Here is a 27,602-nt window from a genome sequence, read left to right on the forward strand (position 1 = left end):
TGTATTTTCCAAAAGCGGCACTTAGACGGCCCAAATGGCTCTATGTGGTTTAACGCCATTGCATTCCATGACCCCCAAGTCCTCAAAGAGAATTATCACATTATGACATTCCAACACACTCAATTTCCCAAGACACAGCTCCGGGCTTTTCCACCACGTCTATCCTCTGTCATGGTTTGGGGGGGAAAACATCAATAACTCTTACTGAGTTCACTTTGTTTATTTCAGACACTCTTTGCATCTTTCGATAGTTTAACTCTCCTGCTCTCTCTCTTTCTTTCTCTCCTTTTAAGATTCGCAAAATTGAATGAAACAGACAGAATCCTTCTGTCCTCATAAAACTATGGCTGAGAACAATCCTTACAGCCGACGGCGTTCACACAATAAAACAAACAACACCGAGACAGCTCAATTACTGTAGCAACCACTTACAGCATTATAGGCTTCCAAGGCCCACCAGCATGGAAAAAGCCAGTTGGGTTACCTGTCCATGCAATATGCGGAAATGTCTCTGTTCATTTCTCCATTTCTCTCTCGCTAATACTTCTCTGTTCCGCAGTTAACCAGGCTGTCCATGTTTAGCATGCACATTTAGACTGAAAGGCTCGATATTCCCCTCTTGCGGGCCATCCCTTATTCACCCTGAACGACAAAACAATAGATGTAAAAACTTAACACGTACTTACAAATATTTGTAGCTTTCGGAAAAATGGCCTGTTAATGCTTACTTGTGTGAGTTTCCAGAAAACAACAGCATGCGGCTCTCTGGATATGATTTGTGAGACTTGGTAATGATTAAGAATGTATGAAAAGATATGGTATTCGTATTGTATTAAAGCCCATTACAGTTTTATCAGGACCATGTGTTGTCCTGCGGTGCCATGCCGTAATGGCATGATTGAAAAGCTGTTTAAAATGTGGTCACACTCGATTCTAATGTGACTCAAGAAGGTCTCCAAAGTTCAACACAGCTTCCTTCATAGCGTGCCCATTAACTGTTCCGATACATCACGCTCAGAGCATGAAACGACTGAACGTTATATGAGCTTTCGAGATTTGATCTACCACAAGAGGGCTTGCATCAACCTGAACATGTACTGCCTGTTCTCAACATGCAGTGAACAGGCCTCGGCCGATAAGGCCAGACAAAGTTGTATCTGCCTCCACATTGACAGAGAGCCCAGTGGTTTATGTGAAGGACTGCATCACATTGGTCTGGCTTGATTAAAGAAACTACTATTATATATTATTTGATGTATCTCTTTTCTTGTATACACAGTTATGGTTACAGCACTTTTTTTATAATTTAAACATTGTTAGTGACTTTGTTAGAGATGTTGCCACTGTTTTCGGCTGTGGGAGTCGCCTGAGAGACATAGCGACGGCTAATTATCAGCTGCTGTAACCAAGCTAACTCCCGACGCCACGCTTCACTGTTATGAGCGACACCCTGCCCGTACGACACATCAAAGCAAACACAGATATCTAATTACGCCATCATCCTTCCTTACACCCTCGTTTGTTGGCGGTGCTCGTTAATTGGCGACCCGCACTATTGGTCGGAACACAATGGCTCTGCTGATGGAGCCAATTAGAGGCGGGGGGGGGGGAACGCACGCCCCGTCGAGCCCGTTGGGGCTGACGCATCACGTCTCATCGAACTCAAAACAAACGGAGCAGAGGAGCCGGCGTGACGTCCTCAGGCTGGGGCGCGAGACGTCGCCCACCTCCCCGCTGACTCAGTGCGGAGCTGGAGAACGCAGGACGCAGGACAGCCCAGATCAACTGGATGTAAACATCCAAACCTCTTGAAGGGGGTTACAAACACATGGACATGAAGGAGAGAATGTTTCCGAGATCCGTTTGTGTAGAAACCTCAACAACTCTCGACTCACACTCGGGCACACGTGCACACACACACGTGACCCCCACACGTGCAACATTCAGAAACATGCAATACAATCAGCTGAGTCCGCCCTAGCTTCATCTACAGTAAATCTGAAGGGACCGAGACAATCTTTACATCAACGCTGACAAGCTTTGTAAACAGATTCCTCTCGAGTAACTCCTACTTGCCAACATGCATCCTAAAAGTGCTGTCGTTTCTTTTTACATGCAGTGGGTGAACAGTGGGTTCATTCTGCTTCCCTACATCTACCAAACATGACAGGCTGGGGTTAAATTATTTCAATCTTTTCAACTTTCTTATTTGCCACATTGCCACCAATGATCAAGAACAAAGCCCTTGAGTGAGCTGATGCTCAAAGTGAAGAGTATTTTGCATGATTGTCTAAAACGATGTCCTTGCACCCTTTTTTTCTTTGTTGTCCGGTCACTCTGGGTCCATGGGTACATCCCAGACTCCATCTCCCAGACTCCTCGGCTCTAAGGAATGGGAGAACAACTCCCGTCTGACCCAAAGACTGAATATTTAACGGCGCTACAATTAAATGTAATCAAATCTTACAAAGCTGTTCCTCGACCCTGGCCCTGAACAAATGGTGGAGGGGGGAGGGAGGGAGGGGGTGCCAGGGGGGAGGGAGGTCTAGGAGGTTGAGACTCTATGAAATCCTAAACTCTAATTAGTCCATGTGAACTTAAACGAGGGTTGGGGGTTGGGGGCAGAATAAGTGCATGGTTCAGAGATAATTAAGCGATAGTGGCTGGCGTGTACGTGAGCTGTCACTTCGATGGCCAGCGCTGTCACGCTTGCCGATGCCACCGCGACCGGACAGCCGCCCGTCGACTTTGATCTGGGGCTCATGCATACGGAATGAGGTCAGGTCGTGGTCTCACACATACACACACACACACAGACAAACACACTCTTGCAGATTTATTCAAGAGAGGCTTGGTTGAGAAGGACGAGGGGTCTTGTAAGAGCCACTGTTCAAAGGGCTATGGTGCAGAGCCCCTGCATGGGGAGACTGACACCAACATACACAGTAAGAAAAGAGGGTACAACAAAAGAAAGGAGAGAGAAAGAGAGAGAAGAGAGGGAGGGAGGGACGGAGGGAGGGGGGATGAAAGTAAGCAACCCCACCTCTTAGCTGTCCTACCCATCCACATGGGTAGGACAGTCAATTGCTTGAAAAATCCCCCCCCCCCCCCCAACCCACCCCTTTCCCTCCAATTAGTCTGAATGGATACTCTTCTGAATGGCAGTTTGGACGGATACAGTGACTGCATTTACCAATCCAACAGCCAGTGGAAGGTGGGCAGTGACATACAGACTGGAGAAGAGCATCGGATGGCCCAGCGGTGACTCACCATGTCTGACTTGGGCTTGACCACCTTCATGAAAGCTCCTCGAGCCTCGGCCTCATCCACCTCCCCCTTGGTCACCTTCCTGCTGTCCAGGAACCTCAGCGTGGGCAGCTTGTGTAGAACAAAGTACCTGAAGGAAAGACGCTATGTCACCAGACACGATCTGTGGTGTTATGGTACAGAAATGGTCGACACAAACAAACACAAAAGGATATTGTGTCGCCCTTCCGCTCTTGTACTTCAAGAAATAGGAATAATTTCCAAATGGAGTCATGCTAGTCAAATGATCGAGATTTCAATTAGTAAAACCCACCAGCGGGGGAAACATATGAAAAGCAGTCTTGTTTACTAAGTACAGATTTAATGTTGATGATATCTCCGTGTACGTAATAACCTTCAAAGCGGATAAAAATAAGGACAAAATATAAATAGAATGAAAGGAGATACGCCCCATCTGCCAAAACTGTCATTCCGCCAACATCACAGCTATCTCTCTAAGCTCTCACGCTCTCCATCTTTCATGGGGGGGGGAGAGAGAGAGAGGGAAAAAAAACGACAGGAGATAATGGTTGGAATACACAGATGACAACAGATCCTTTCACTAGCAGGGCAGGGTGGGAGAACCCTGCAACTGAACAGACACACAGCACGTAAGTGGAGGGTGAGGAGGGACGAGGATAGGGCGAGGATAGACGAGTCCCACGAAAAGCTCTGTGTGACCAAACCACGAGGAGGAGGAGGAGGAGGAGGAGGAGGATGAGGACGATTATGATGGAGAGGAGGGCAGATGCTGAAACGACATTGGTTTTTCAGCACCCTAGGATTACAAGGAATTAAGTGATCCCATTTGGAAAAGGGCCTAAACATTTATATGAAGATACAGTACCGTGTAATTGCACCAGGAAATGAATAATGATTGCTACTACTACTACTAATCATAATAAGAAGTATCTATATTATATAAACATATAAAATGTGTATTGATACAATACGGCAGAATAAGGGGGTACATGTAGCTAGTTTTGTTCTGGATGGACTGTAGTTCCCCGGTGCCGTCTGCATCGCTCTTCCTGTTCGGGCTCATGTTGATGACATCACCCCGATGAGATGTGAACATGCCCTTGGGAGATATGCAGAGAGGTCATTCTCCATAGTCAACCCCACATCACAGGGGCACAGCCAGTGACAAGGTCCTGTCAGTTGCTCTGGATATTAATGATGAAGCCCACACAGGAGGGGAGGGTCAGGGCGGAGGGGCGGGGCGGAGGGGCGGAGCAACCACAGGGCACATAATGTACAGTATGACACACTATATTTACGAGACTGCAGGTGAACGTTTGCAAGACGAGGAAAACCCCAGTTGCCGCTTTGTTATGCAGTGGTGTGGCTTTTGAACCGGTTGGCTTCCAAAACATATCTGGGTAGCCTTACAAATATGGCTTCAGCATTCTTACCGGAGTGCACCGTTGCTGTGTCATGAGGACATTGAACTAAAAATACTGTTCGATTCCAACCTGTGACACAAATGCTACTATAGTAAATAATAAATGTGTCAATGACTTGATTACAAGTCAGCCTTTGTTGAGATTAGCTGCTCATTATTCTAGGAAGGATGATTTATTATTAATACAGTCTATTTTGTGTGTGTATTTATCATGTTTGAGCAGATAGGCTTGCGTGACTAGTGGCTTGGGTGCAGAGGGTGGTGCTGTGTGGCTAGAACCCCTGAGGCGAAACTGTGAATCCCAGAACTCTTTGATACATTGCCGGAACCAGAGATCTGAAACCCTGATTGTGTCAGCCGAGGCAAGATGTCAACACGGAGGCCAACAATAGGCTTTGTTACCGGGGCATTCCACGGTTACGGGTCAGACTTCCTCCTCAACACAGAGACACGCTGGTGTCACAATACGGCTCATCTCTACCGCCACAGTGAAACTGTACAGTGATGACGGTGTTCTTTCTATCCCTGACACACACACACACACACACATTAAGAGTGTCTGTCTGCGTGTGCGTTTGCATCTGTGTCAGTGGACTAATTGAGCCAGCGAGAGCGAGAGAGATGGTGTGTTTCCCGCGGGTAATTGAGAGAACCCCCTGTCCCAGGGCAGAGGGCTGGGGGTATGCATTGCCCTGGGCCAGTCCTGTCACGACCTGCCTGCCGCCTAACCTTGTCAGACAGGAAATCTGCATCACGCTCAAATTGATGTATTACTATGTGACACATTATGAATATTACATCACAGGCCACAGACGCTGTCAGTCAAAACAGAACGCCTCAGCACTAACACAAGCATGGGAGGGAGGGAGGGAGGGAAATACAGATAGGGAGAAAGACGGGGGAGGAGGGAGAGAGAGGCCCTCTAAGTAAAAGCTAGGTGGTAAATGATTCATACCCAACACAGAGTCAGAAACAAGCACTTAGAGCTCAAACAGACAAAAGAGAGCAGATGCTTTTTTTTACCTCTTATCGCATTTCATGTAAAAGACCCTGACAAAATGTGGTCAGATTGCATGGCTGAAAGAGTGGCTTGATGTGCGATGCATCATCTCCTCTGGTAAGGCAGGGCAGTAAACACTCATTTGTGGCAGTGACTAGTCACACATGAAATCCATTTTGCAAAACAGAGTGTAGAGTGGGGTGGCTTCACAATGCTTTTAGTGCAACGTGGTTACATCTACAATCTAGTCGTGAGATGTCGAGTACTCAATCTTGCAGGAAAAATAAGTGTTTGAACTGCGCTGGAATATATATTTTAACAATCTTCCAGGCAAAAACAATTAATGTAAAAAAATCTACAACAAAAAAAATGTCAAATAAAAGAACACTACAATATGTATATATACACACGCAAAAATCCTGACAACAGTGTGTGACGTCACCTGAATGACTGACCTGTATCTCTGGTAGTCGTCCTCATCCTTGTCCAGACTGACCAGCTCGTTGGGGCAGGCTTCGTTTCCCAGCAAGCTTAGGTACTCGAGCGCAGGGGTCTCCTCGGCCAAGTGCTCCAGCAGAGCCTCGATATCAGTCAGGTGTCAGGGGTCAGAGGTCAAGGATCCGGTGCTGTTAATTACATTAGCATTTACTGCCCCACAACCCCTCCCTTATAGGCTACCCGACCCCTTTATACCCACACTAAAACATGTCACTGTCACATTTACCACCCAGGCCAGGGCTTTGTTTGAGTGGACAGACGGGGGGGGGACGGGGACGGGGGGGGGTGTGAGTGAATTTGACTGTATAGTTCCTCAACTCTCCTCCTCTCTATCATTCTCTTTTACACCCATTCTTCTCTTAGACTCTCTCTCCCTTTGCATCTCACACGCCATCTCTCTCCCTCTATTACTTTCCCTGTCTCTCTCCCTCACTCTCTCTCTATCCCATCCTCCCTCCATCTCTCTCTCTCTCTATCCCATTCTCCCTTTCTCCCTCTCCCTCATTTCATAGGTGGCCAAGTACAGAGCAGTGACAACATGATGGATGCCCTGTGGTTCAAACAGTCAGTGATTCCCAGCGTTGCGCCGATGGAAAACTTTTTTTGTGAAATGTGGGGGAAAAAAAATAACAAACAGCCCCTAAGCAGTCACATTCATCACTAATACATTCACTTCATTGGAAAATGGAGCACTAACGTGTCAAAATACAACTGCACTAATGCAGCGCTTGAGTTTTAAAATGGCACCGCGCCGGGACAGGATGTACATAATTGGCCTATTAGCATGTGCAGACCACTTCACAACCAAACTCGGCTTTGAGACCCTGACGTGTCGTTCAAGAAGTATCGGTTTAAATGCCGACCGTGCAGGTAAGTGTCAGCATCATTAGCCCCTGTGTTGATGTAGCCATGCAGAGGGAAAACAATAAAAATACAGGACACATTGTTAAACTTGCGCTCAAGTTAGTTCACTCACATTTACCCTGACTGATCTGAAGCAGCCACACCACATTTTGATGATGTGTCTTGAATTGTGTGTGTGGCGGTTTCAGGTCAAGGTTTACTAGTAGGCCTAATGAGAGACAAAGGAAAATAAGAGTTTTTCTGCTCTAGAATTATTTACTGGAATCCCAATCTTTACCATCTATTGTTTTGGGTCAATTCACTGGTTCCAGCTCCCGGATTTTGAAAAACAACAATGTTTGTGTCTCAGTTAGACTGTGAGCCAGTTTGGCGTTCTGCCTAGAGTAAAAAATAAATAAAAAATGGATGACATGTCTTGCCTTTACGACATCTCATGTCGAACGCAAGACTAACTCCTGCCTTTGTCTCCACTAGAGGTCCCTGTGGCTCAGAAACAACGTCTGCTGAGGATGCTGTCGGTCAGTGATAAACACCTCTCTGCTTTATTCCATTTACTTTTAAGTTCTCAACAAATGTCACAGAACAGCCCTGCCTCGTATACAACAAAGGACAAATGAAATTCACAGTGACTACTGGAAGTATGTTGTCTTATGTATGTGCTCCATCAGGGTGAGAGTTGGTGACGGGCAGCGATAGTCAGGGAGCAGTTCCTTGCTCCGAAGGATATTTGGTTCTTATTGAGCGTCATGGTGTGGAGGTTGGGTAACCTGGGCAACCGGAGGTCATTTCCAAGCAGATTGTTGTCGACGACCAGCTCTTCCAGCTCAGTGAACGCTTTGAGGCCCGCCAGTGACCTGCAATGATAAGGCAACAGGAAAAAAATTATATGGCCTTAAATATGACCAGCCTATTATGTGGAGAAATAAATATTTCAGCCTCCTTCTTTCCACGTCTGGCTGGGAGAGTTTGGGGCCTGTCAGGGGCGGGGGGTGGTGGGGTGGGGGGGGGGGGGGGGGTGAATGACAAGAATTAGTGGCGCTGTGTTCCCCTGGCATGGCGATGCATCCCTTCAGCCGCTGGCAGGATGAGGGATGGGGGGGTCACTTGTGAGTAGCCAGGATTCAAAACAAAAGGCTTCAGAAATGCGGCGGGCAGGATGAATTTGTCAATGTCTCGTGCCTTGAGGCGCCCAGTTTCGCCTGACCCTAACCCTCCATTCCCAAGACAAATCACTCTGTCACAGTTCACCTTCACTCCCCGGACACAAATTTAACTTGTCATCCATCATTTTCACAGCAGAACCGGAATATGCTCTCACAATCACAGGGAGAACGGCGAAGGGAAACTTTTGCGACTCTTCCGTGATGGGGGCCAGTTTAAGGTTCTAACACCAAAGACTATCAGCTGTTTGTTTTTGTTTTTTTTTCCTTCAACACCATTTGTTTTTATAAAGCACTGCAGCACCCTCCTACTCAAATGCCCCTCCTCCCTTAACGCACACAAGCGCATCAAAATGATGGAGAGGAGTGTTCAGGGTAATGTAAGGGCCTTGCAAAGTTCAAGCCGTTGAAGGTGCACAAAGCCAGTATGTGTGCTGTCTAATCCTTCACACGCCACTGGCTGTCACCCCACCATGTTAATGTGTCCTGGGTGACTTAATTGACATTTACATCTGCCAAGACCTGGCTCGAGACGGACCATTGAGAAGGAACTGGATCAGCTTGTCAGACAACCCCACTTTGACGAAAAGGATTTCTTTTTTAAAGAAGTATTTCAACAAGGCTCGTTTGAACTTTAATTGCAAAAAAAAAAAAAGGCTCGTTTGATGCATTTTGCTTGTAAGTTCAACTGTTTTACCGCCATGTAAGCGAAACAACTGATGAAATGCTTAATAGTTTGTAGCCATCAAGACAAGCTCCAGGTACATGTAACCAGTCAGCACCTCAGCCCTGTGTGAACCGATCGGCCTTCTGCTCTGGATAGTGTCTTTACACACACCGAGCCACACAATGTAAACTCTAACACATACCATGATTTATGCAAATGGATGGCAAGCAGTGCTGGTGTCTCTGTCTATACGCGTGTGTGTGTGTGTGCGCGCGTGTGTGTGTGTGCGTGTGTGTGTGTGGGGGGGGGTATGTGACAGAGAGAGTGAGTGAGTGTGGGTGAGTGAGTGAGTCAGAAGGAGAGTCAGAGAGGGAACCCATACACACACACACTGGCCACAGCAAAGGAGCCAAACCACAGGGCACGAAGGACAAAGACCACGGAACGAATAAACAACACACAGACATACAAACACGGTGCAGTCGCTCTGCACAGAGCCACATCTGACTGAAAACTCCCTACGCGTGTGTGTGTGTGCGCGCGTGTGTCAGGTCTGCAGTCCCGTGGGTTATGTTATTGGCTGCTCGGTTAAAGGGAGCCTCGTGGCTGGGGTGGGGGGCGAGGGGGGGGGGGGTGTCTAGGGGTGGTTGGAGCTTATTAATTGTTGTGTTCATGTCACCACCGGCTGATTTAATCAGTTAAATTCACAGCCAGGGGAGAGTCAAAGTCCCTTCTAGCATTAACTATAGTAGGGGAAATTTAATAGTCTGCTACTCTCTCTATATTTCCCTATTCGCTAACACCCGCATTTGGTTTCATTACTTTAAAGGGTTGTTTTTGGTGTGCTCTTGTTTAAGTGGTGCTCGGAGAACCAACACGGTTAGTACTGTAAATTACGTTGTGTCCAAATCTGAGCGGCGTGCCTTGTTTTGATGAAAACCTAATGAGTGTAATTGAGCTGTGTCCCATAGCCGAAGTGATTAGGCAGAAAGAAAACCAAAAATGGAATACCACCGGTTACATTGGATTTACAGTGCGCGAGGCTGGAGGAGGGAGAGGCAAAGAGACACAGCGAGCCAGAGAGAGAGAGAGAGAGAGAGCGTGAGCACGGGAGGGAGAAAGGGAGGGCGATAGAGCGAGAGACGGTAGCTTTAACGAGGTGCAGTGATGAATCCCTCTCCTTGTTAAGATAATTATGATCAGGCTCATTGTCAGACCTCATACTTCACCCTCGCTGTCTTTACACTAGGCCTACCACTTAGCCAGGGTTAGCTCATTGCCATACATCACGTACACTGTGAGTGAGTGAGTGTGTGTGTGTGTGTGCGCATGTGTGATAATCAGTAATATTAAAGCTCTGGTTTAGAGCTAGAGAGAATAAATGGTTAAAGGCAGGATTGGTACATTTTGCAAACCTTGCAATCTTTACTTGCGTTTAACAGGATTCAAACTATAATATCCCACCCCGTCCCTTCAAAGACATTCCCTTAAACCACATGAACGCCTGACTGCCAGAAGGTAGATAGACAGACAAGTAGCCCGGCCAATCATTGCATTCTATCCGAATGCTGTCTAATCACTAAGGTCGGTCTGAACTTTATGATTGGTCATGTTTATTACAGTCTTGCGACGCCCACATATATCGTATTGAATACATTTTACTGTCAAACCTTTAGATGTATTGGTTGCCATCAGGATGGGAAGTTTATGACAGTAGACATGACAAAAAGTGTGTCTCAACAACATTACCTACCCTGCCTTTAACAATGTACAGGATAAGGAGATCCAGGAGGTGAGCTGAGGATATTAAATTAAAGTTGGTGCATCCCATTAGCCATTATATCATAAATTGTAGTATGTAGAGAATATACCATATTAAACTGCATGGTGGTTTGAGTATTCCAACACACCAAACCACCCCCGAATCTCAGAAACGGACAGATATTCGGACCCCGAATACAGACAGCTGGATCAATAGCCTAATACGAACGCAGACACACTGATTGATAAATCATTGCTGACAGCGTTGGGAGAAAAACCCTCTGTGATTATTGGCTGAAACGTCTGTCACTCTTTCAACTTCCCGAGCTAACGAGCGACGCAGGGCAGTCATCTCACCTCCACACATCGCTCTGTGGCATGGTGTCTTTGTTCGCCTCGACACGTCAAAGGGAAATACATTTGGGCATTTTCGGAGTGGCGAATTGACCCTAAGAGGTCAACGAGGCCTCTTGACTTCCAACACGAGTAAGTTATGTTCCAGCATAGCATCTTTCACAAACAACCAACAAAGGCACAAACTAATGAGAGTGCTCCCAGAGGCCAGCATAGCAGATTATCATGCTTTAACACTTCATGTGATCAGCCGGGATGTTCATTTCCCCTGTGTGTGTGTGTGTGTGTGTGTGTGTCTGTGTGTGTGTCTGTATGCTTTAGGTGTCACCTCAGAGCCCGTCAGTGGCGCGGTGGAGGAGTAATGCTTTTATTCCAATAGGAAGGCCGGGGTCTGGGGGACTGACAGGCAAATTGACACGCCGCTCAGAGGGCAGCAGATAAACGTTTGATGAATTGGCCAATACCAGGGCCGTGATGGCCTTCATATGTGCATAATGGACTATCCAGCGGCCACTTCAGATTGCCTGCCAGGAAAGGGGAGTATAACGAATGGGAGCGGGTGGGGGTGGGGGGGGGGTGAGAGTCCGTAACGCCTTTAATAAACCTAAGAGGGAAAAGAGAAGGTAGGAGGTGTTTGTATAGAAGGACAGACAGAAGCACTGTCCTCCTGCCTTATCAGCATGGAGAGTCAGTTGGGCGTCACAGACTGATGATATCACCGAGAAGGAAGTGATTCCAACAGGTGCGGTCTGTGCAACAACACCGCCACCACAACAAAAGAGTTGTTGTGAGGACATAAGGGGGCCGTAACGAGGGGGAACCGAGCAACGTTATTCATGCCCCCACACCCCACCTCCACATTCTTCTGATTCGCTCCAGCTCCACTGCCCCCCCCCTCCTCCATCAGCTATGGCCATTGACCGCGGGGGCTGTGAAAGTGTGATGGTGGTGGCTGGCGGAGAGGTGGTGGATTAGCCTGTCATTATCCCTCTCTGTCAGCTCTCTGTTTCTCGGCTCTCCGGGTGTGCGTCTCTCTCTCTGTGTGTGTGTGTGTGTGGGTGTCTGGGATCCCTCCACATCGCCCAGGCCTCAGGTGGCAGTCATTTAAAGATCACACGTCTAGGACACACACACACGCTCGTTTCGTCTCTTCCTGGGTGCATGTCAATTCACACGTGAGAGGATTTACACGCCTCTTCTCCCTGGCAGCTGTAAATTACTATTAATGGTGATGCAAATCATTAGGGGGTGGGGGAGTGTGTATGTTTGTGTGTGTGTGTGTGTGTGGGGGGGGTGTATGTGTGTGTGTGTGTGTGTGGGGGGGGGTTGTGAGCCGCAGGCGGCGACTCCTCAATGTGGGCTTAATCTGCTCTGAACACCGGTCTCCCTTATCACATGTTGAAAGCGTTACTGACTACAGAGGGATCATTAAATACACGTTGCATGACACACTGAACTTTGCAGAGGTTTACATCATTTTCAAATCTAAACAAAGACCTTTTTTTCCCCTTTTTTATATACAAAACAGAAAGAGACCTTCATTTGTGTCATTCGGCAATTGTGGACTTCCTGAGGTAGAGGCAGGTCCCGAGGTAAAGGCAGGCCCAGAGACAAAGGCAGATCCAGAGACAGGCCAAGAGAGAGAGGCAGGCCCAGAGACAGAGGCAGGCCCAGAGAGAGAGGCAGGCCCAGAGACAGAGGCAGGCCCGGAGACGGAGGCAGGCCCAGATGTAGATTACAGGCACAAGGAAAAAGACCTGACTGACAGCCCAATAGCTCTGACCTTCTAAGCCTGGTTTGACCCTTCCCTGGCCCGGGACAAAAAGTTAAGCTTCAACATTGACCTGATAGGAGGCTGTCTGTCAGGGGAGAGGGGCCTCTGTGTGGAAGCGATGGTGAGCAGGGAGGGGCGGGAGGGATGTTGAGAAAGGGTGATGTCATTCTCTCAGGGACGTATGGTTGATGGCTGAACTGGCAAGGCGTATCAACAGTACGTAGCAATAGCATGCTCCTCCAGCGCCGCATGGACACATTCCTCTTCATTCGGCCTGATCTCTGCGCTGGCAGTGCAGCTATGCCTCCTGTGAGTGTTGGTATTGAAAGATTAGTTGTCTCTTCACATGACAAACGCTCTCTCCCTCCAGTGAATCTAAGCTGAAAATCAATTCCAAGATGGCACCTCAGTCAGTGCGTACATCATTGCGCTAAAGTGTGCTCTCGCACTCGCTCACAAAGAAACACACACACACAACTCACAACAGAGTTAAGAATGCACAGGAACGGATGTACATATATTGAAAATATGAACCAACGGAAATGTTTTAAACACACGGAAAACAGGTTTGGCTTTGGTTGATTTGCCAGTTCGACGTCTCCTTGCGAGAGTGAGCCATTCATTGGGCCAACTGTTATCTTGCAAGCATGCGCACGCCTCAGTCTCCACCTAATAGCAAATAATCACAACGTGTTCCGTCACTTCCAAGGCAAATGATGGAAGTCGTCTGACGAACGAGCCTGACACAGCAATGTCCACGCATGCATTCGATTCATCTTTCAGCCCCGGCAGCACACGCACGCCCACGCAAACATAGACATGGGCAACACAGGCTTTCCAATCCCAACCTCTGAACATTGGAAATTGGGGGTGGGGGTGGGGGGGTGGGAGGGCGTGGTCGGTAGACGTCCCTACCTGGCCTGGAGCGAGGCCTGGTAGAGAGCCACCTGGGCAGCTCTCTGGGGCTCCACAGCACAGCCCTCCTCCCCCTCCTCCTCCTCACACCTCCCATTAAAATGCACCGCAACACAATCTTTGATCTCTCCCTTGCTGACGCCAATCCTTTCAAGCCCCAACGTTTTCCCCGGCAAAGGTAATTAGCGCTAATTAAAAAGTTTGCGAGGCAGTCGGGGGAGGGGGCACCGTCGCTCAGCCCTGCCCTCCGTGAGATTACCCATCAACCCCCCCCCCCCCCCCCCTTCCCTCTCCCCTCCTCCCCCTCCCGTGTCCTGAGGATGCATGTCAGCCCTGTTCCTGTGTTCACACCAGTTGGATGCCGAGTTGTGGGGCTCCACCCGTCAGATTAGATAGTGAGTACTGAGGAGAGGGAGGGAGGGGAGGGGGGGTGTAGCAGCCTGCTAGCCCAGGGAGGGGTCCACCTGGTGGTTCTACCTCCTGAACAAAGCGGGGCTCAGCGGGGGTCAGTGTAATGGCGTGTGTAACCGCGTTGCTACGACATGGATCAGGTGGAGTTTCTAATAGGGAGTTTAAGCGTGGCGCTTGTGAACGCGCACCTGGCTGGGAGCATGGTGTACAACACGGCACGGGGGCCTTTGCGCGGGGAGGTCCTCAGTTTTGTCGTTACTTATCTTGAGGGAAAAAGGTAGACACCGGCGTACATTCATACCCACAGTGTGCTGTATGTGCAATGACATGGATGATTGTCCCCTCAGATCACCAGTACTACAAAGTGCTGCGTCTTCTGCAGTGCCGTCCTCTGTCGGTCTGCCCTGCCTTTCATCAAGCTGTTATTATGGCATAATTAGCTGTCTTTCTAGCATATCATTAAGCAGCCCGCTAAGTGTCAGGAACAGAGACGTCTCAGGGACGACACGCAAAAAGACGTATCGTTCCCACAATGTTACAGAAAGATAATTACATAATCTTAGCATCAGGACCAGGCAGGGAAGTGATAATTAGACAAGTATTCATACCAATTAAAGCCTTGATCCTGCCCTCCATTTCCAATGTAGCAGGGACCCGCTGTTTAAATGATTTACTGCATAATAAACTCAGAGCTAAAACTGGGACGGTTCAATCAGACGAGTCCACAACCAACCAACCAACAAAGAGATATTATGTACTGCTTGTTTACTGCACAATAAACAGTCATCCGGTCTAGTAATGAGGGCATCGGCATGCTTGAAAAAAAAAAAGGTTCAGTAACTAGCAATGAAAGATCTTCACCCGACCCGTCAGTAATCATGCTGACTGACGCACGGTACAGCAGAGCGGCGACGTCGGTCTTTTGTAAAAGAACAAAAGAGGAATGGATACGAACGAGAGAGATATTGATTTGACCGTTGGGATAATTTCTTCCTTTCATCACTGTTGTTTTGTGTCTAGTTTTACACCGAGTACTGGGATAATAGGGTATGTCATTGCACAAGGCTGCCTGAAGTTGAACGCCGTCCTTTTAATGCAAATGCAACATTCCAACAGACATCTCTGTGAATGCATAATTGGCACTGAATCCTGGCTTGGACTTACATATTTATCATTCAGTGTTAGACTCACAGAGGCAAGGACAGACATGATGACAAAACAGTCAGATGAAGGAGGGGGGGGGAGAGAACTGTAAACTGTCACTCTGTCAGTTAAGTCGTTTGTCACAAGCTCACACATAAACACATATGATTAGACATGGCAAACAGGCTGCGAGGCAAATTCTGTCCTCGCACAACTATATAAATAGGTTTATTCAAATCAAACAATGTGGAGAAAAAATAAACAGTACAATGGACAACTAAAGACACTTTATATGTGTATATATATATATATATCGTTTTTAACTAGGCCATTAAAAATACAAATAAAAAACTTTACGTGTTGCCGTTTTAAACCTTTGGAATGGTTTATTCCTATCAGAAGCTTCATGGCACAGTCAGTGACTCAGAGGTGAGCTGAGAGCTAATACTCTCCCCTCAACACACCTTCGGAAGCAGTAGGGTGGCCCTACCTGCACACACAGTCACTCTCTTTTGAAGATGGCCCCCTCTTCCTTCATGGTTCACTGACAGTTGGCATAAAGAGAGGCGTGTGATTGTCGGTATCTCCATGGCGCTATCTGCTGGCCCGAGTCTCTAAGAAGAGACCTGAGCGTCTGGGCTCCCTCCATCCCCCCCCCCCCCCCCTTCTCACCGCTGGGCCATTACCTTTACCGAGCTAGGCTCATTAAAGGCGGCAAGCCTAGTCATAATTCTGTGGTAAAATAGCAGTCAACATCATTAACTGTCATTTCCCCGCCCCTCTTGAGTACTGAAGAAGTGTTCTTTATTGTGTAATGACTCAAATCTCTCTCCCAAATCGCCCTTCTTAAAAAGCCCTGGAGGACATACCACCCACGCAGCAGGGCTGCCATGTCAGAAACCTAGATTAAACATGGTTCTGTCACAACAGGAGCTCCGCCCGGGCCTGCGCTCCTACCGGCAGGTATTCTTATTCACACGGAGCAGAGCTGCGGACTGGAAAAGGCAAGGATATCCGGTTTCCTCCCAAGACTGCCTTCTCATCCAAGGAACGATCGGTACGATATCAGGAAGGAAGCGCTTTGGTGTCTTTTTCTGCACATCCACCTCAGTCTTTGGCCGACGGCCGCGTTTTCCCTCGGTGTGCAGAGGAGAGAGGTGTTTACCGATGGCTCCCCTCACCAGGTCGCGCACGGGCCCCCGTGGCTAATTATCCTGAGAGCTGGCCTGCTTGTCATGCCATGAGATGTCTTCCAAGTCCTGTCTTCAGAGAAGCCCCCTTTGTGCCGGTGGCATTGTGTGTCCCCCAGTGTCCAGTGTCACGCTATGAGATGTCCTCCAGGCCTTGTGTTCGGGTGTGGGGGGGATGGGGGGGGAAAGCCCCTTTTGTGTGGCCGCCATTGTGCCCCCCCCCCACCCCCTGTGGTGGTGAGCCCCCTGCCAGGCGGGGCCAGAGAGACGGGGCTGGGGAGGGATGCTTCTCAGGGCCCGAAGACCTACAGTACATCTTCAAACCATTTGGACAAACAAAACAGCACTGCTGTGCCAGGGAGAGGAGACACGGAAAAGCAGATGAATAAGCAACATCAATTACTTGGTGGGGGGGGGGGGGGGAGGGTTGACCTGCAGGCCCCACCACACCATGGCGCACATTTCACAGCAAATCGGTCCAGATTGGAGCTGACACTGCCGGAGTGGAAACACTGCCCCCTCCCCCCTCCCCCCTCACAAGGCCGGGCCTTCGAACCGGGGAGCAGAGAGAGAGGCAGGGGGGAGTGAAACGGCACAGAGGCTGGGGCCAACATGGACAGGGGAAGGGGAGGCTATGAATGAAAAATCACGCATAATAGGCCCCGGTTTGTTTCAAAGTGAGACAAAATGGCTCAATTTGAGCACTTAGGCTGTCGGAATTGGCTGGGCTGAGGTACAAGAGGAACATGCGAGAGGACAACCGCATCAGCCCCCCGATAAGCAGCCCATAAGACGAACAAAGCCGGATGTCCAACAGGCTTACCAGTGAACTTGAGGGGGAGATTTGATGCTCAGTAAAGCTTGTTCCAGCCTCAAGGCTTTGCCCCCTGAAAAGGGTTGTTCTTTTTCTCCTCCCTGAACCTCCCTTTCACTCGGTCATCCCTGCCCTCCCTCGACTTTGTGTACACACAATAGTAAAATAAACACGTGGCTCATATTTGCTCAACACATTGTAGGTAGTTCTAATCTATAAGGGTAGCCGCACAAAAGGTATTCAGCTAAATACCACCTAATAAATAAAGTATGTACCAGAAAAAAAAAAGAAGAAAGAAAGAAAAAAAACCTTTAATTCTCCATCTCCAGTCGCGCGCGCGCCTCAAACAGATTTTACATTATTGCTCTGACTGAAGGCGCGAGAAGAGCGAGTGGATGTGAAGGTGAGAGGAGATCACACAACCCCATCACGGTTAGTCAATACAGCGTTAATTAATCTAATAACAAAGTGCTTGGAGATAGAGCTGACGGGACGACGTGGAGCCTCGTGACGGCACGGCGGCACGTTCACATGTCGGGAACATGATAGTCGGAGTCAAGACACACTTCAGCAGCCTCTAATTAGTCAGCGGAGAGATGAGGATACGTCTCGAGTTCCTAAAGCTCCGTGATATGACATGGCGCACGAAAGCAGAGCCGATCTATTTAGAGAAAAATGCTGAAGGTATTGTTGTTTTCTTTTTTTTCCTTATTTTATTTTTTTTTTGGGGGGGGGGGGGGGGGGGGGAGAGAGAAGCCATATTGTTGCATTCTCTATTCAGCTCCTGTCCAACCAAGTGTCCTGGACACAACGTGATGTTTGCGGTGAACACGTCGTTTCCATGGTGACCACAAATACAACAGAAGAGACACAAAGGCAACCTTGGAGGCCGCAGAAAACCTGTAGGACTGGCACCAGGGCTAACACCCTGCTGCTGTAGTGATCCTCCAGGACGATACCCTACACCCTCCCCGCCACCATCACCACTCCGAGGCTACCCGCGCGAATCATTAGTGTCACAAACGTGACTTTAGGGCTCTCGGTGAGCGTCAGAGATGTCTAGGGGGAAAAGGTTCCAATTCATTTGACGTTCACAACATCTGTGATTTCAAGTTTAGTAATATGGTATGAATATTATGGGTGTCATTAGTACAGGTAATGATAGTCTAAAGCTAATTTGCCTAAATGAAACACCGACACACTGATATCTGACAGAACAATTACAGTATGAATCCAGAGGAGAAGGGTTCACTGTGGAAAGTACATTATAGACGATAAAAGCCCAAGTACACCAGAGAATATTTAACCCCTCTAAAAGCACTGTTTGACTCACTAATGTAAATGACAGGAAGGAGGAGCGAACACCCTTTTTTTCAAACAATAAAATCTCTTACATCTGTAGTCCAGGAACCATCAGTTAGAATGAATCATTCTAACTGAATGATAATTGTGCTCCTGTCAGTCAGCCAACCAGTCAGCCAGCCAGTCAGCCAGTCAGTCAGTCAGTCAGCCAGCCAGTCAGTCAGCGGTCTGCAAATGGAAATGGGGAGAAAGGTGGAGACAGTAATCATGTTATCTAGTTGACACACATTACAACGGAGAATTTTAAAAGAGGAAGATGGAAGCTTTCAGGTCAATTATGGTGTCAAGCCTGTCAGCCTGCTATGATATATATACCTTTGAAGAACAGTTCAGAGGAAGGATGAGGGAGAGGGCCGGGGAAGATGTCCTGTTTAACTCAGAGACCGTGCCATAAGAAAATATGATAGGAGCAGAAAGAGTCAAAGAAAACTGCCAAGATATGGACCATTCGCACAGTTGGGCCACTGAAACCCTGAGGTTGTTGAAAGATATTTGATGTATACTTACAAGGCTATCTGCCTCGACGGTTTCCACCCAAATAATTAATTAATTTTGCATTTTGAAAATCGTATTACCACGCCGCACCATCAGAGAGGAAAACACAATGCGATAAAAAAATTATACAGTGAATATTTTTTTAATACAAATCTCTGCAATTTCATGGCCGGCACTCACTGTCCGTTCTCCAGATTACTGTGCTCCCATTCTTATGTGGGCGCAGGCTCGGAATCAATAAGAACACCACAGATCCCCCCTACAAGCTTATTTTACCAATCCTAAAAGGATTCCTTCAGAACTACGGTGGAAATGGTCAAATCCGAAGTGACATAAGACACAAACTCTACTACCCCCCCCCCCCCCCCCCCCCCCCCCAAAACCTCCATCCTCTACAATACCCAACTCCCTTCTCTGTATCCTCCAGAATGTAAATGTGATCGCCCCTCAATTCAAGCTAGAAAATACTAACCTTGAAACAGTGAGTGACAGAGGGAATTGTGGGTTATTGTAGTGTCAGAAAAGGAGACAGCTGTATGATGAGATTCTGTGTCATTTAGACAATCAGAAACTTAAGAGGCAGGGTGACACATTTCTCCTCTCCCATCCAAGAGAGCGCCTGACAGGGCTGCTGGTGATAATTTCCAGGAGACAGAGCGAGGAAGAGCGAGAAAGAAAGAGAGAGACAGAAAGAGAGAGGAAAAGACAGAGAGAGAGAGATAGAGGGAGTATGAGAGAGAGAGGGAGTGAGAGAGAGAGAGAGAGAGAGAGAGAGAGAGAGAGAGAGAGAGAGAGAGAGAGAGAGAGAGAGAGAGAGAGGGAGTGCCACATAAAAGGGTCGTCACAGGAAAAAGAGGTGTGATTTCTCCTCCTCCATATGCAGCGGGGGCCATTCGATATGTGCTGCATTCATTGTGGGAATCAAGACAAGCTTCCCCCCTTCCATGTCAACCTGCCAGCGTGATAAGAGGTGTCTGCGCCGTTCTATGAGATTAATACTTCCCCCTCGGTGGAGATGCCGCAGGAGCAGGAGGGGCTGGGAGGGAGGATTCCGGATCTCTGGGAGCCCTGGCGGCGACCGCCACACCTGTGAATCACCGACCGACTGTGAGACACCTTGGGTCAGCCATGTTCTGAGATAAGTACACGCCCCGGGAGATTGAGGCAGTTACAAGGCAGCCATTTTGTCTGCGGGCACAAATGGGAGAAAGTCCCCTCGCCAACAACAACAGTAAGTGCATTTGTCAGGATTGGCGCACGTTCCGCTCCCTGACGTGACAGATACAAGACGAGCGAGGGGATGAGAAGCCTGTCAACTGTAATGAATTCAATAAAAGCAACCATGTCTGGTTTGTCACATATCAAAGGCAGTGACATGTAATTACCATTATCTGTAGAAATAGCCCTCATTACCATCTCCAGGGCCACTCTGTTCCAAAGGTGGACAAACTAAGATGTCTGCTTTAAGCCATGCCTGACGAGAAATAAACAATTCCATTAAAAAACATTTGATTTCTGCTACAGTGCAGCTGAACCCGAGAGTCCACATTTGAAGGTTTGGCGTCATGTCCACAAGACAGGAAGTGGATGTCAATGTTTCCTGTTCCCCCATGTGTGAAAGGGCAAACGTCCGCAAATCACCCTGCTTTCCTCCCCTCCAGCGCTTGGGCCACAAATGACAAGTAGTCATGTCAAAGCCAGCACAGCGAGACGTCTCATTTAGGAGCGAGTCAGAGAAAGAGGGTTCTGAGCAGCCGAGATATGCAGCTCCAGAGAGCTTTACTGTGAGCAAGGTGCTGACTGATACAAAGCATGGGCATGGCACTAACCAACCCAGCGAGGGAGTTTCCAATAGGGGGAGAGAGGAAGTTACTGATGGGGTCACTGACGGACTGATAACGGCTTTCCCGCCCCCCAATGAATACCAAAATAAAAGCCCAAATACTCAGCAGACAATATCCATCCCTTCATCGTGTGTCCTCTCCATGTGTGCATGCTGTAACAGAGTATGGCGAATATCATGTAAGAGAAATGCCTTTAACAAGGAAAGAAAGAAGATGGATGTCACATGACAGTGCTTGCCTGAGTCCCTGCATAAAGGTGAGATAAGGCCTTGGGCAGGAAGAGAGGGAGAGAGGGCGAGAGAGAGAGAGAGAGAGAGAGAGAGAGAGAGAGAGAGAGAGAGAGAGAGAGAGATATTGTGTGTGAGAATAGAGAGAGAGAGATTGTGTGTGAGAATACAAAGAGAGAGAGAGAGAGCACTGATGCAGAGCCTTCTTCCCACTTTTTATCTCTCCCTCTCTCTCATCCCCGCCTCTTCCTCTCCTCCCTCCGTTCTGCAGTCCTGTGTCCTGACCTTGCAGCTTCCATGGCCCATCCATCTTGGGCTGCTTAGCCATTTCGCTGGCTTCATACTGTGCAGATTAACACAATTCATCACCACAATCATCCTCCATTCATCACCCTTTCCAATGAATGTTTTGACATCCAGTTAATTTTCTGCTGATGATTTATCAAATTATAATTACCATGCTCTGAAGGGCTCATTTATTATGTTGATACATGATAATGATGCCAAAGTGGATTGAATTTTAAGTAAGTTCTCTGTGCGATTATAACATATGCGCTATTGTGAGTAATGCTGTGCGATTTTGCTTCTTTACGGCTTGTAAACTCCTGAGACACTCCTAATGTTATAATAACCAGTGCAAAAAAAGAAGAAAAAAACAGTAGGGTGGTTAATTCTTTTTTTTTTTTTTTTTTTTTTTTTGCTTATTCCATCGAACAAATTGTTTGGCTGGGGGAGCAGGGAGCATGAAAAAGTTCAATTAGATTCAAAGCTCCCATAGTGAATGCACAGTAATTAAAGAGTGCGCTAATTCAATCAGTGTGCAGGACTCGGGCCAGTGTGAGTTAACTTGGCTGCTCCTTCAGAGGTTATAGGTTATTTCGCACATACTGCCCACATAGGCACTTCATTAGCCTGCCCCTTTGCGATTCACTCGGCTTTTTAGCCTCATTATTATCCCGCTTTATTAAAATCCAATTGTCCCCCATCCATTTCTATTACTGTGGAGCTGACCGGCATAATGTGTTGGGTCACTGTTGAGGGGACTCCACTACTGTTTGTGAGCAGTGGTAGGGCAATGCTAGCTATGAGAACATGGCTGTATCTGCTCCCTGCAGAGTGAAAGAAAGAGAGGTGGAATCAATTAGGCTGAACACAAACAGCTCACGCCCCAAGCAGCACAGTATCTACTGCATGTGCTGTAGCTTCGATATAACCCCCAAGCCGCTGGATCTTTGAGGTCAGCTGTTTACAGTAAACAGTCGGTCGGCGTTTGGATCAGGGCACAAGGTCAACGACATCTCGCTTGAAGTCAAGTTGACTCTCAATCTGGGAGTAGAACGAAACAGCACAAACAGCTACTGTTCAGTCTTCATACACAACCTACAGGGTGCATGTTTCTTAGTTCTCAGCTGCAAATACAGATTGGGTTTGGGGACTGACAACCAGACCTGTGAGGCTACCCCACACGACCCGGCTAAAGCGCGGGATCAACACATGGAGGCGGGCTGCGTGTGAGCCTGTGCGCACCGCAAGGCCATTGTGGGGCCAGATGAGGGGAGATGGGGGTGGGGTGGGCGTGGTCGAGGAGGTGTGAAAGGTTATTGAATTCAGGAAAATTCGCCTGGCAACGGAAGCATTGTTTACAGCAATCTTTGTTTTTTTACTCTTTTGCCCTTGGGCTGCGGCCCATAAACACCAGCCCCCCCCACCCCCCCCCCCCCCCCCCGCCCCCCCCCCCCCCCCTTCCGCCAGGCTTAGCGCTCAGCGTCCGACGTAATTGTGAGTCCCCCCCCTGGATGTCCCAAAAGTGAAAGATGTGTCTGGTAAGTGAGAGAGGTCAAACATGAGCATGGATATTTATTACATGCACTGCAACCAGATGGAGAAGGCCCATCCATCAAGCAGAGCTGTCACCCTGGTCACAAACGTTTCCCATAAAGAGGCCTCCCTCCTCTACCTCTCGCTGGATACGGGAAGTCCACCCACCCGCATGAAGGGAGGAGAGAGAGGGAGCAAGGGAGGGAAGGAGGTAGGAAGGGGAGGGGATATGAGAGAGAGAGAGAGAGAGAGCACTGATGCAGAGCCTTCTTCCCACTTTTTATCCTTCCCTCTCTCTCATCCCCCCACGAGAGGAAGAGGCTACATTGTTTGTGTACAAAGTACTTCAGGACAAGTCCTAGTTTAATCATCCCACCGCCAACATCACACACAGCTACCTCGTTCTTCTAGACCTGGGCTATTTAAAAAAAAAAAATGCTACCTTCATCAACCCTTCAGCAGTTGTCTGGCAGGGCCAGTCGTGAGGGCAGGGAGAAAGGGGCAGGCAGCTTGGGGAGATATTAAAAGCATTGAGGGAGGGAGCAGGGAAGGGCGTTTCTGACACTTGCTCCCTCATTCATCAGGCCCTCATAGGCCCCGTCGGTGACAATGAAAAGATTTCACAATACAGCCGCGGCAGAAACTCATTCTGGCCCTCATCCATCATGCTCAGCCCCGCCAGTTCGTACCACTGACCTAATCTGTGGTGCCTCGCCACCCGCACCCTGCTCCTTTAAGGTGCCTCTCAGAAGTGTGGGGGAGCAGGTGATGGGGGCCATGGGCCATGAGAGGGAGGGGGGAGATACAGTCATGGTACTCAACCCTTCTCAACACAGCCTTTGAGGCCAGGAGTGAGTGCGGTGTCCATTAATAGTCTAGGAAACGTCCATTTTGGACGCTAAATACGTCAACTTGGAGGATTCACGCCCAGCAAATTGCGACTGTCAAGCAAAATGTAACAGAAACTTCATGCTCTTTTTGAGATATCATCTTTAGTGAGTTAGCGAGTGCAAAGTGCAGCACTTTCAATGTCCTACTATCTCCATCTCCCTTGTGCCCCCCCCCCTCCTTTTTCCTCCCTGCCTTTGACCTATTGAAGTGGGCTGTGTTCTCAGCCCAGTGCTGGGGGGAGTGTTAGTTAACACACATGGGTGCAGAGGGGGGACATATCCCCTGACCCAGGATCAGCTATTCTGGAGCTCTATTCCCCAAACCCCTGGCTCTGGGTCCTGGGTCTGTGGGCCAGACAAGCAGCAGCTACTTGTCCTCTCTGTAACTGGCCTGTCCTGTGCAGCCTGCTAGCTAATGGGCCCTGTCCTCACCAAGGGCAAAATGGAGCCCACTCTCTACTAACCATCTTCAGGAACGCATTGTTTCTGCGATACAGCAAAAACAAAACACAATGCAATTTTGTTTCTTATATACATGGCACGCTGTGTTTCGCAGTTGGGATTATGCAAGTGAAAGGAAAAGATTATTATTTTCTGCCCTGTCTTTCTAATAATACTTCCAGATAAAAAATGAAATAAAATATGAACCTCCTCTAATAGCATTGCCATATAGGCTAATGTATTGCATCGTGCACCCTATCTGAAAGATAGCATCAAGATAGCCCCAGGAGACAAAAAGTCCATCAACAACATACAAACGACTGTCCAACTGGTGTTCACAGGGCTCAGCTCTGATCATCAGATCACAATCAACAGGTTCCCCTCCTTGGCTTCATGTGGCTATTAGCAGCATCCAGGAGTTCCCCAGTAGGAGGACCATAACAAGCAGGCCTCCTGCCACCCACACCCCACCACGGAGCACCATCATCAGGGTCTCCACCCAGGTCGTACGCGCCCCACCCGACCTGAGGGGGTAAGGGGGTTCAAATGATTGCACAAATAACCATTAATCTTCTTAATGCCAATTTATTACAAATATTAATAAGGAACTCGTTCAGCAGATACTTTTATCCTAAGCGATTGTTCATCAATTGTGGGGAGGGTACTATCAAAATAGGGGGAAAAATAAAAGAAAAATGCATTTGGATTCCGTTAAGGTGAGAGCTTTTGGAACATTCCAGACTATGACTGCAAGGGGGACGTTTTAGATAGAGCGTCTTCAAGTATTTTTTTTGACAATTTAACTGGTTCTCCAGACACATTAAATGGCAGAGCTGACAACTTAACTGCGCTGCCAATCAATATTTCCTATTACTCTCATTGTCAGAGAGAAAATACAAATCTAATGCCGAGGTCAACTGGGATTGGCAAGGGCATTAAGGCACTATCAACTCTTCTCATTAATGCAGATAGCCCATCACAAACAGGGCACTGCTGTTCCGAATGATGCAGCTATGGCATTTTCCAAGAACATACTTAACACGTCAAAGGTTTCCAGAAAAGGCGAAAAATGGAGGTATGGAAGGAATCTGTGAAATTGCTACGCACGAACAGACATTCGTTCAAGATTAAAGATGGAAAAGCTGTTGCTAATTCAACTATTCCGTGATCCTCCCGTGGAATGACTGATTGTAACCAGTAAGGCAGAGAATGTGAATGTGTTATTGTGAGTATTGTGACTGTTCCTGGCAAGGAAAACCAAGATGTTAAACACAACAGAACCTTGCCAAAACAGCACTGCATCTCAACCCCCTAAATTACAACCAGTTTCTAATCCAGATCAATGTGAGGAGGAGAAGACAATGAACCCGGGATTTAACCTGTCCATCTGCACTTGTCAACCTATCACAGCTGCTCACGCAGGCCCGCCTCCTCCTTAACTCCCGACGTGATATGCCGCTGGCAGTTTGGACGGCTTGATAGACAGCTGTCCTGATGTGGGCCTCTGGGAGACATCTCTTAGGACGGCCGGGACACGGGTGGGGGGAGATTAGGATGGACGGGTGAAAGGGGTTGGGGAGGGTAAAAAAGGGTGGGGGGGTGAAAAGGGTGGGGGGTGAAAGGGTTGGGGGGTGAGTGCCGCTAAAGGGTGGCAGGAGAGGCGTGTCATTTTGGAGAAGCACCGTCTCTCTCTTTCTCTCTGTCTCCTTCCTAATTGCACCTGCAGCGAGTGTGAAAACACTTTGAGCAGGCCATGCCCGTGGACACACTGAACAGAGTCATTTAAGGACTGAGCACTCGCAGAGCGCAGCGTTGGCCTTGTGGGGAGGTTCATTCAGAGGGGGCCAGAGGCTGAAGGAAGATTTGGAAAGGGATCCATTTTGGAGGTGACAATAAAGGGGCAGAGGAAGGGCCAAAAGAGAAAGGAAAGAGAGAGAGAGAGGGGGTAGAGGGAGAGAGAGGGTAGAGGAGAGAGAGACAGATAGAGTGTGGAAAGAAATAGAAAAAGGGAGAGGAAGAGAAATAAAAGAGGGAGAGCGAGAGAGAGAAAGAGAGCTAGAGATGAGCCCGCTCTTGGCGGGGTATTCCATTACTTGCTCCCTGCTCCAAACCCTTTTGGATTCCGCACCGTTCTGTTAACCATCAGCAATTATCTCCCTGTCAGAGCTAAAGGTAACAAATTTCCCCCCATCCAGCAGCCGCTATCATCGGCTGACACGAGCATCATCTGACAGCAGCTAAATCACACCAGCCAGCCAAGACTCCTGACAGACAAATGCACTACCTTGGAAAACCTGGGCCCATCACTCTGAGAGTGGAGGGAGAACAGGGGAGGAGGGAGAAAAGAGAGGGGGGGGGAAACGGATGAGTCTCTCCCTGTTGACCTTACGCTTCAGTTTTTTTCCCCTCCAGCCCTCTCTCTCTCTCTCTCTCTCTCTCTCTCTCTCTCTCTCTCTCTCTCTCTCTCTCTCTCTCGCTCTCTCTCTCTCTCTCTTTCTCTCTCTCTCTCTCTCTCTCTTTCTCTCTCTCTCTCTCTCTCTCTCACAGTAAAAGATGAACTGCCCTGGATTCTGTAAGCACGGGGCCCTTTCCCCAAATAAGAGAATTATTAATGGAGCGTTACTCTCAGCTGGTTCATCTTGTAGCATCGTGCTGACCCTAACCCCCAACCCCACCCCACACGTTTTTACAGATGTTCTCCACAGAGTTCTCCCCCCACCCCCTCTTACAGCACCCCACCACAAGCACATAGCCTGCACTGTGTGAAGGACAGTGTGGATAGGGAATTCAGACAAAGTGCATCCTGGGAACAAAACCCTTCCCGGCTTTTTTCTACACAAATCGACTTATTGACGTCAAAACGAAAAGTTGCTGCATTCCGACGCAAGGTTACTTTAACTACAGTGTCAACACACGGCAATACCAATGACGCCGATAGTAAAGGTGTCAGGTTAAGCTTGGCTGGTTACTGTGTATTGAGGCTCATTGTGACCACCTGGTTCCAGGGCTCCGATCGGTGTCACCCGGTGTTCAACAGCGCTTCCCATCAGCTCCCATTAGAATATGAGACGTGGGGCAGGCTCCAGCCTGTGTTGCTGTGCATCACCGGGGTTGGGGTGGAAAGCAGGCAGCGTTACCTGCCACCGTCCTGTCAGGCCGGATCGGAGGAGTTGAACGATGAAGCTGTCGGGCTGGAACCCACACACGCGCTGGTCCGCCGGTGAGCTTAACCTGAGCTGAACGGCATTTCAAAAACCTCAAAA

At 48.3% G+C, this 27,602-nt stretch overlaps 1 protein-coding gene across 1 annotated transcript in view; it reads right to left on the reverse strand.

The window, feature by feature from the left end:
- lrmda (leucine rich melanocyte differentiation associated) overlaps positions 1 to 27,602 on the reverse strand; it is a 185,271-nt gene that overhangs the window by 56,083 nt on the left and 101,586 nt on the right. The window contains exons 3-5 of the mRNA XM_067236656.1: positions 7,801 to 7,927; positions 6,167 to 6,306; positions 3,271 to 3,397 (exon numbers count right to left, since the gene is read on the reverse strand). Coding sequence (XP_067092757.1) covers positions 3,271 to 3,397; positions 6,167 to 6,306; positions 7,801 to 7,927 — 394 coding nt within the window. The remainder of the gene's footprint in view (positions 1 to 3,270; positions 3,398 to 6,166; positions 6,307 to 7,800; positions 7,928 to 27,602) is intronic.

Source organism: Osmerus mordax, chromosome 5 (assembly GCF_038355195.1).
Source record: "Osmerus mordax isolate fOsmMor3 chromosome 5, fOsmMor3.pri, whole genome shotgun sequence".
NCBI classification, from domain to species: Eukaryota; Metazoa; Chordata; class Actinopteri; order Osmeriformes; family Osmeridae; genus Osmerus; species Osmerus mordax.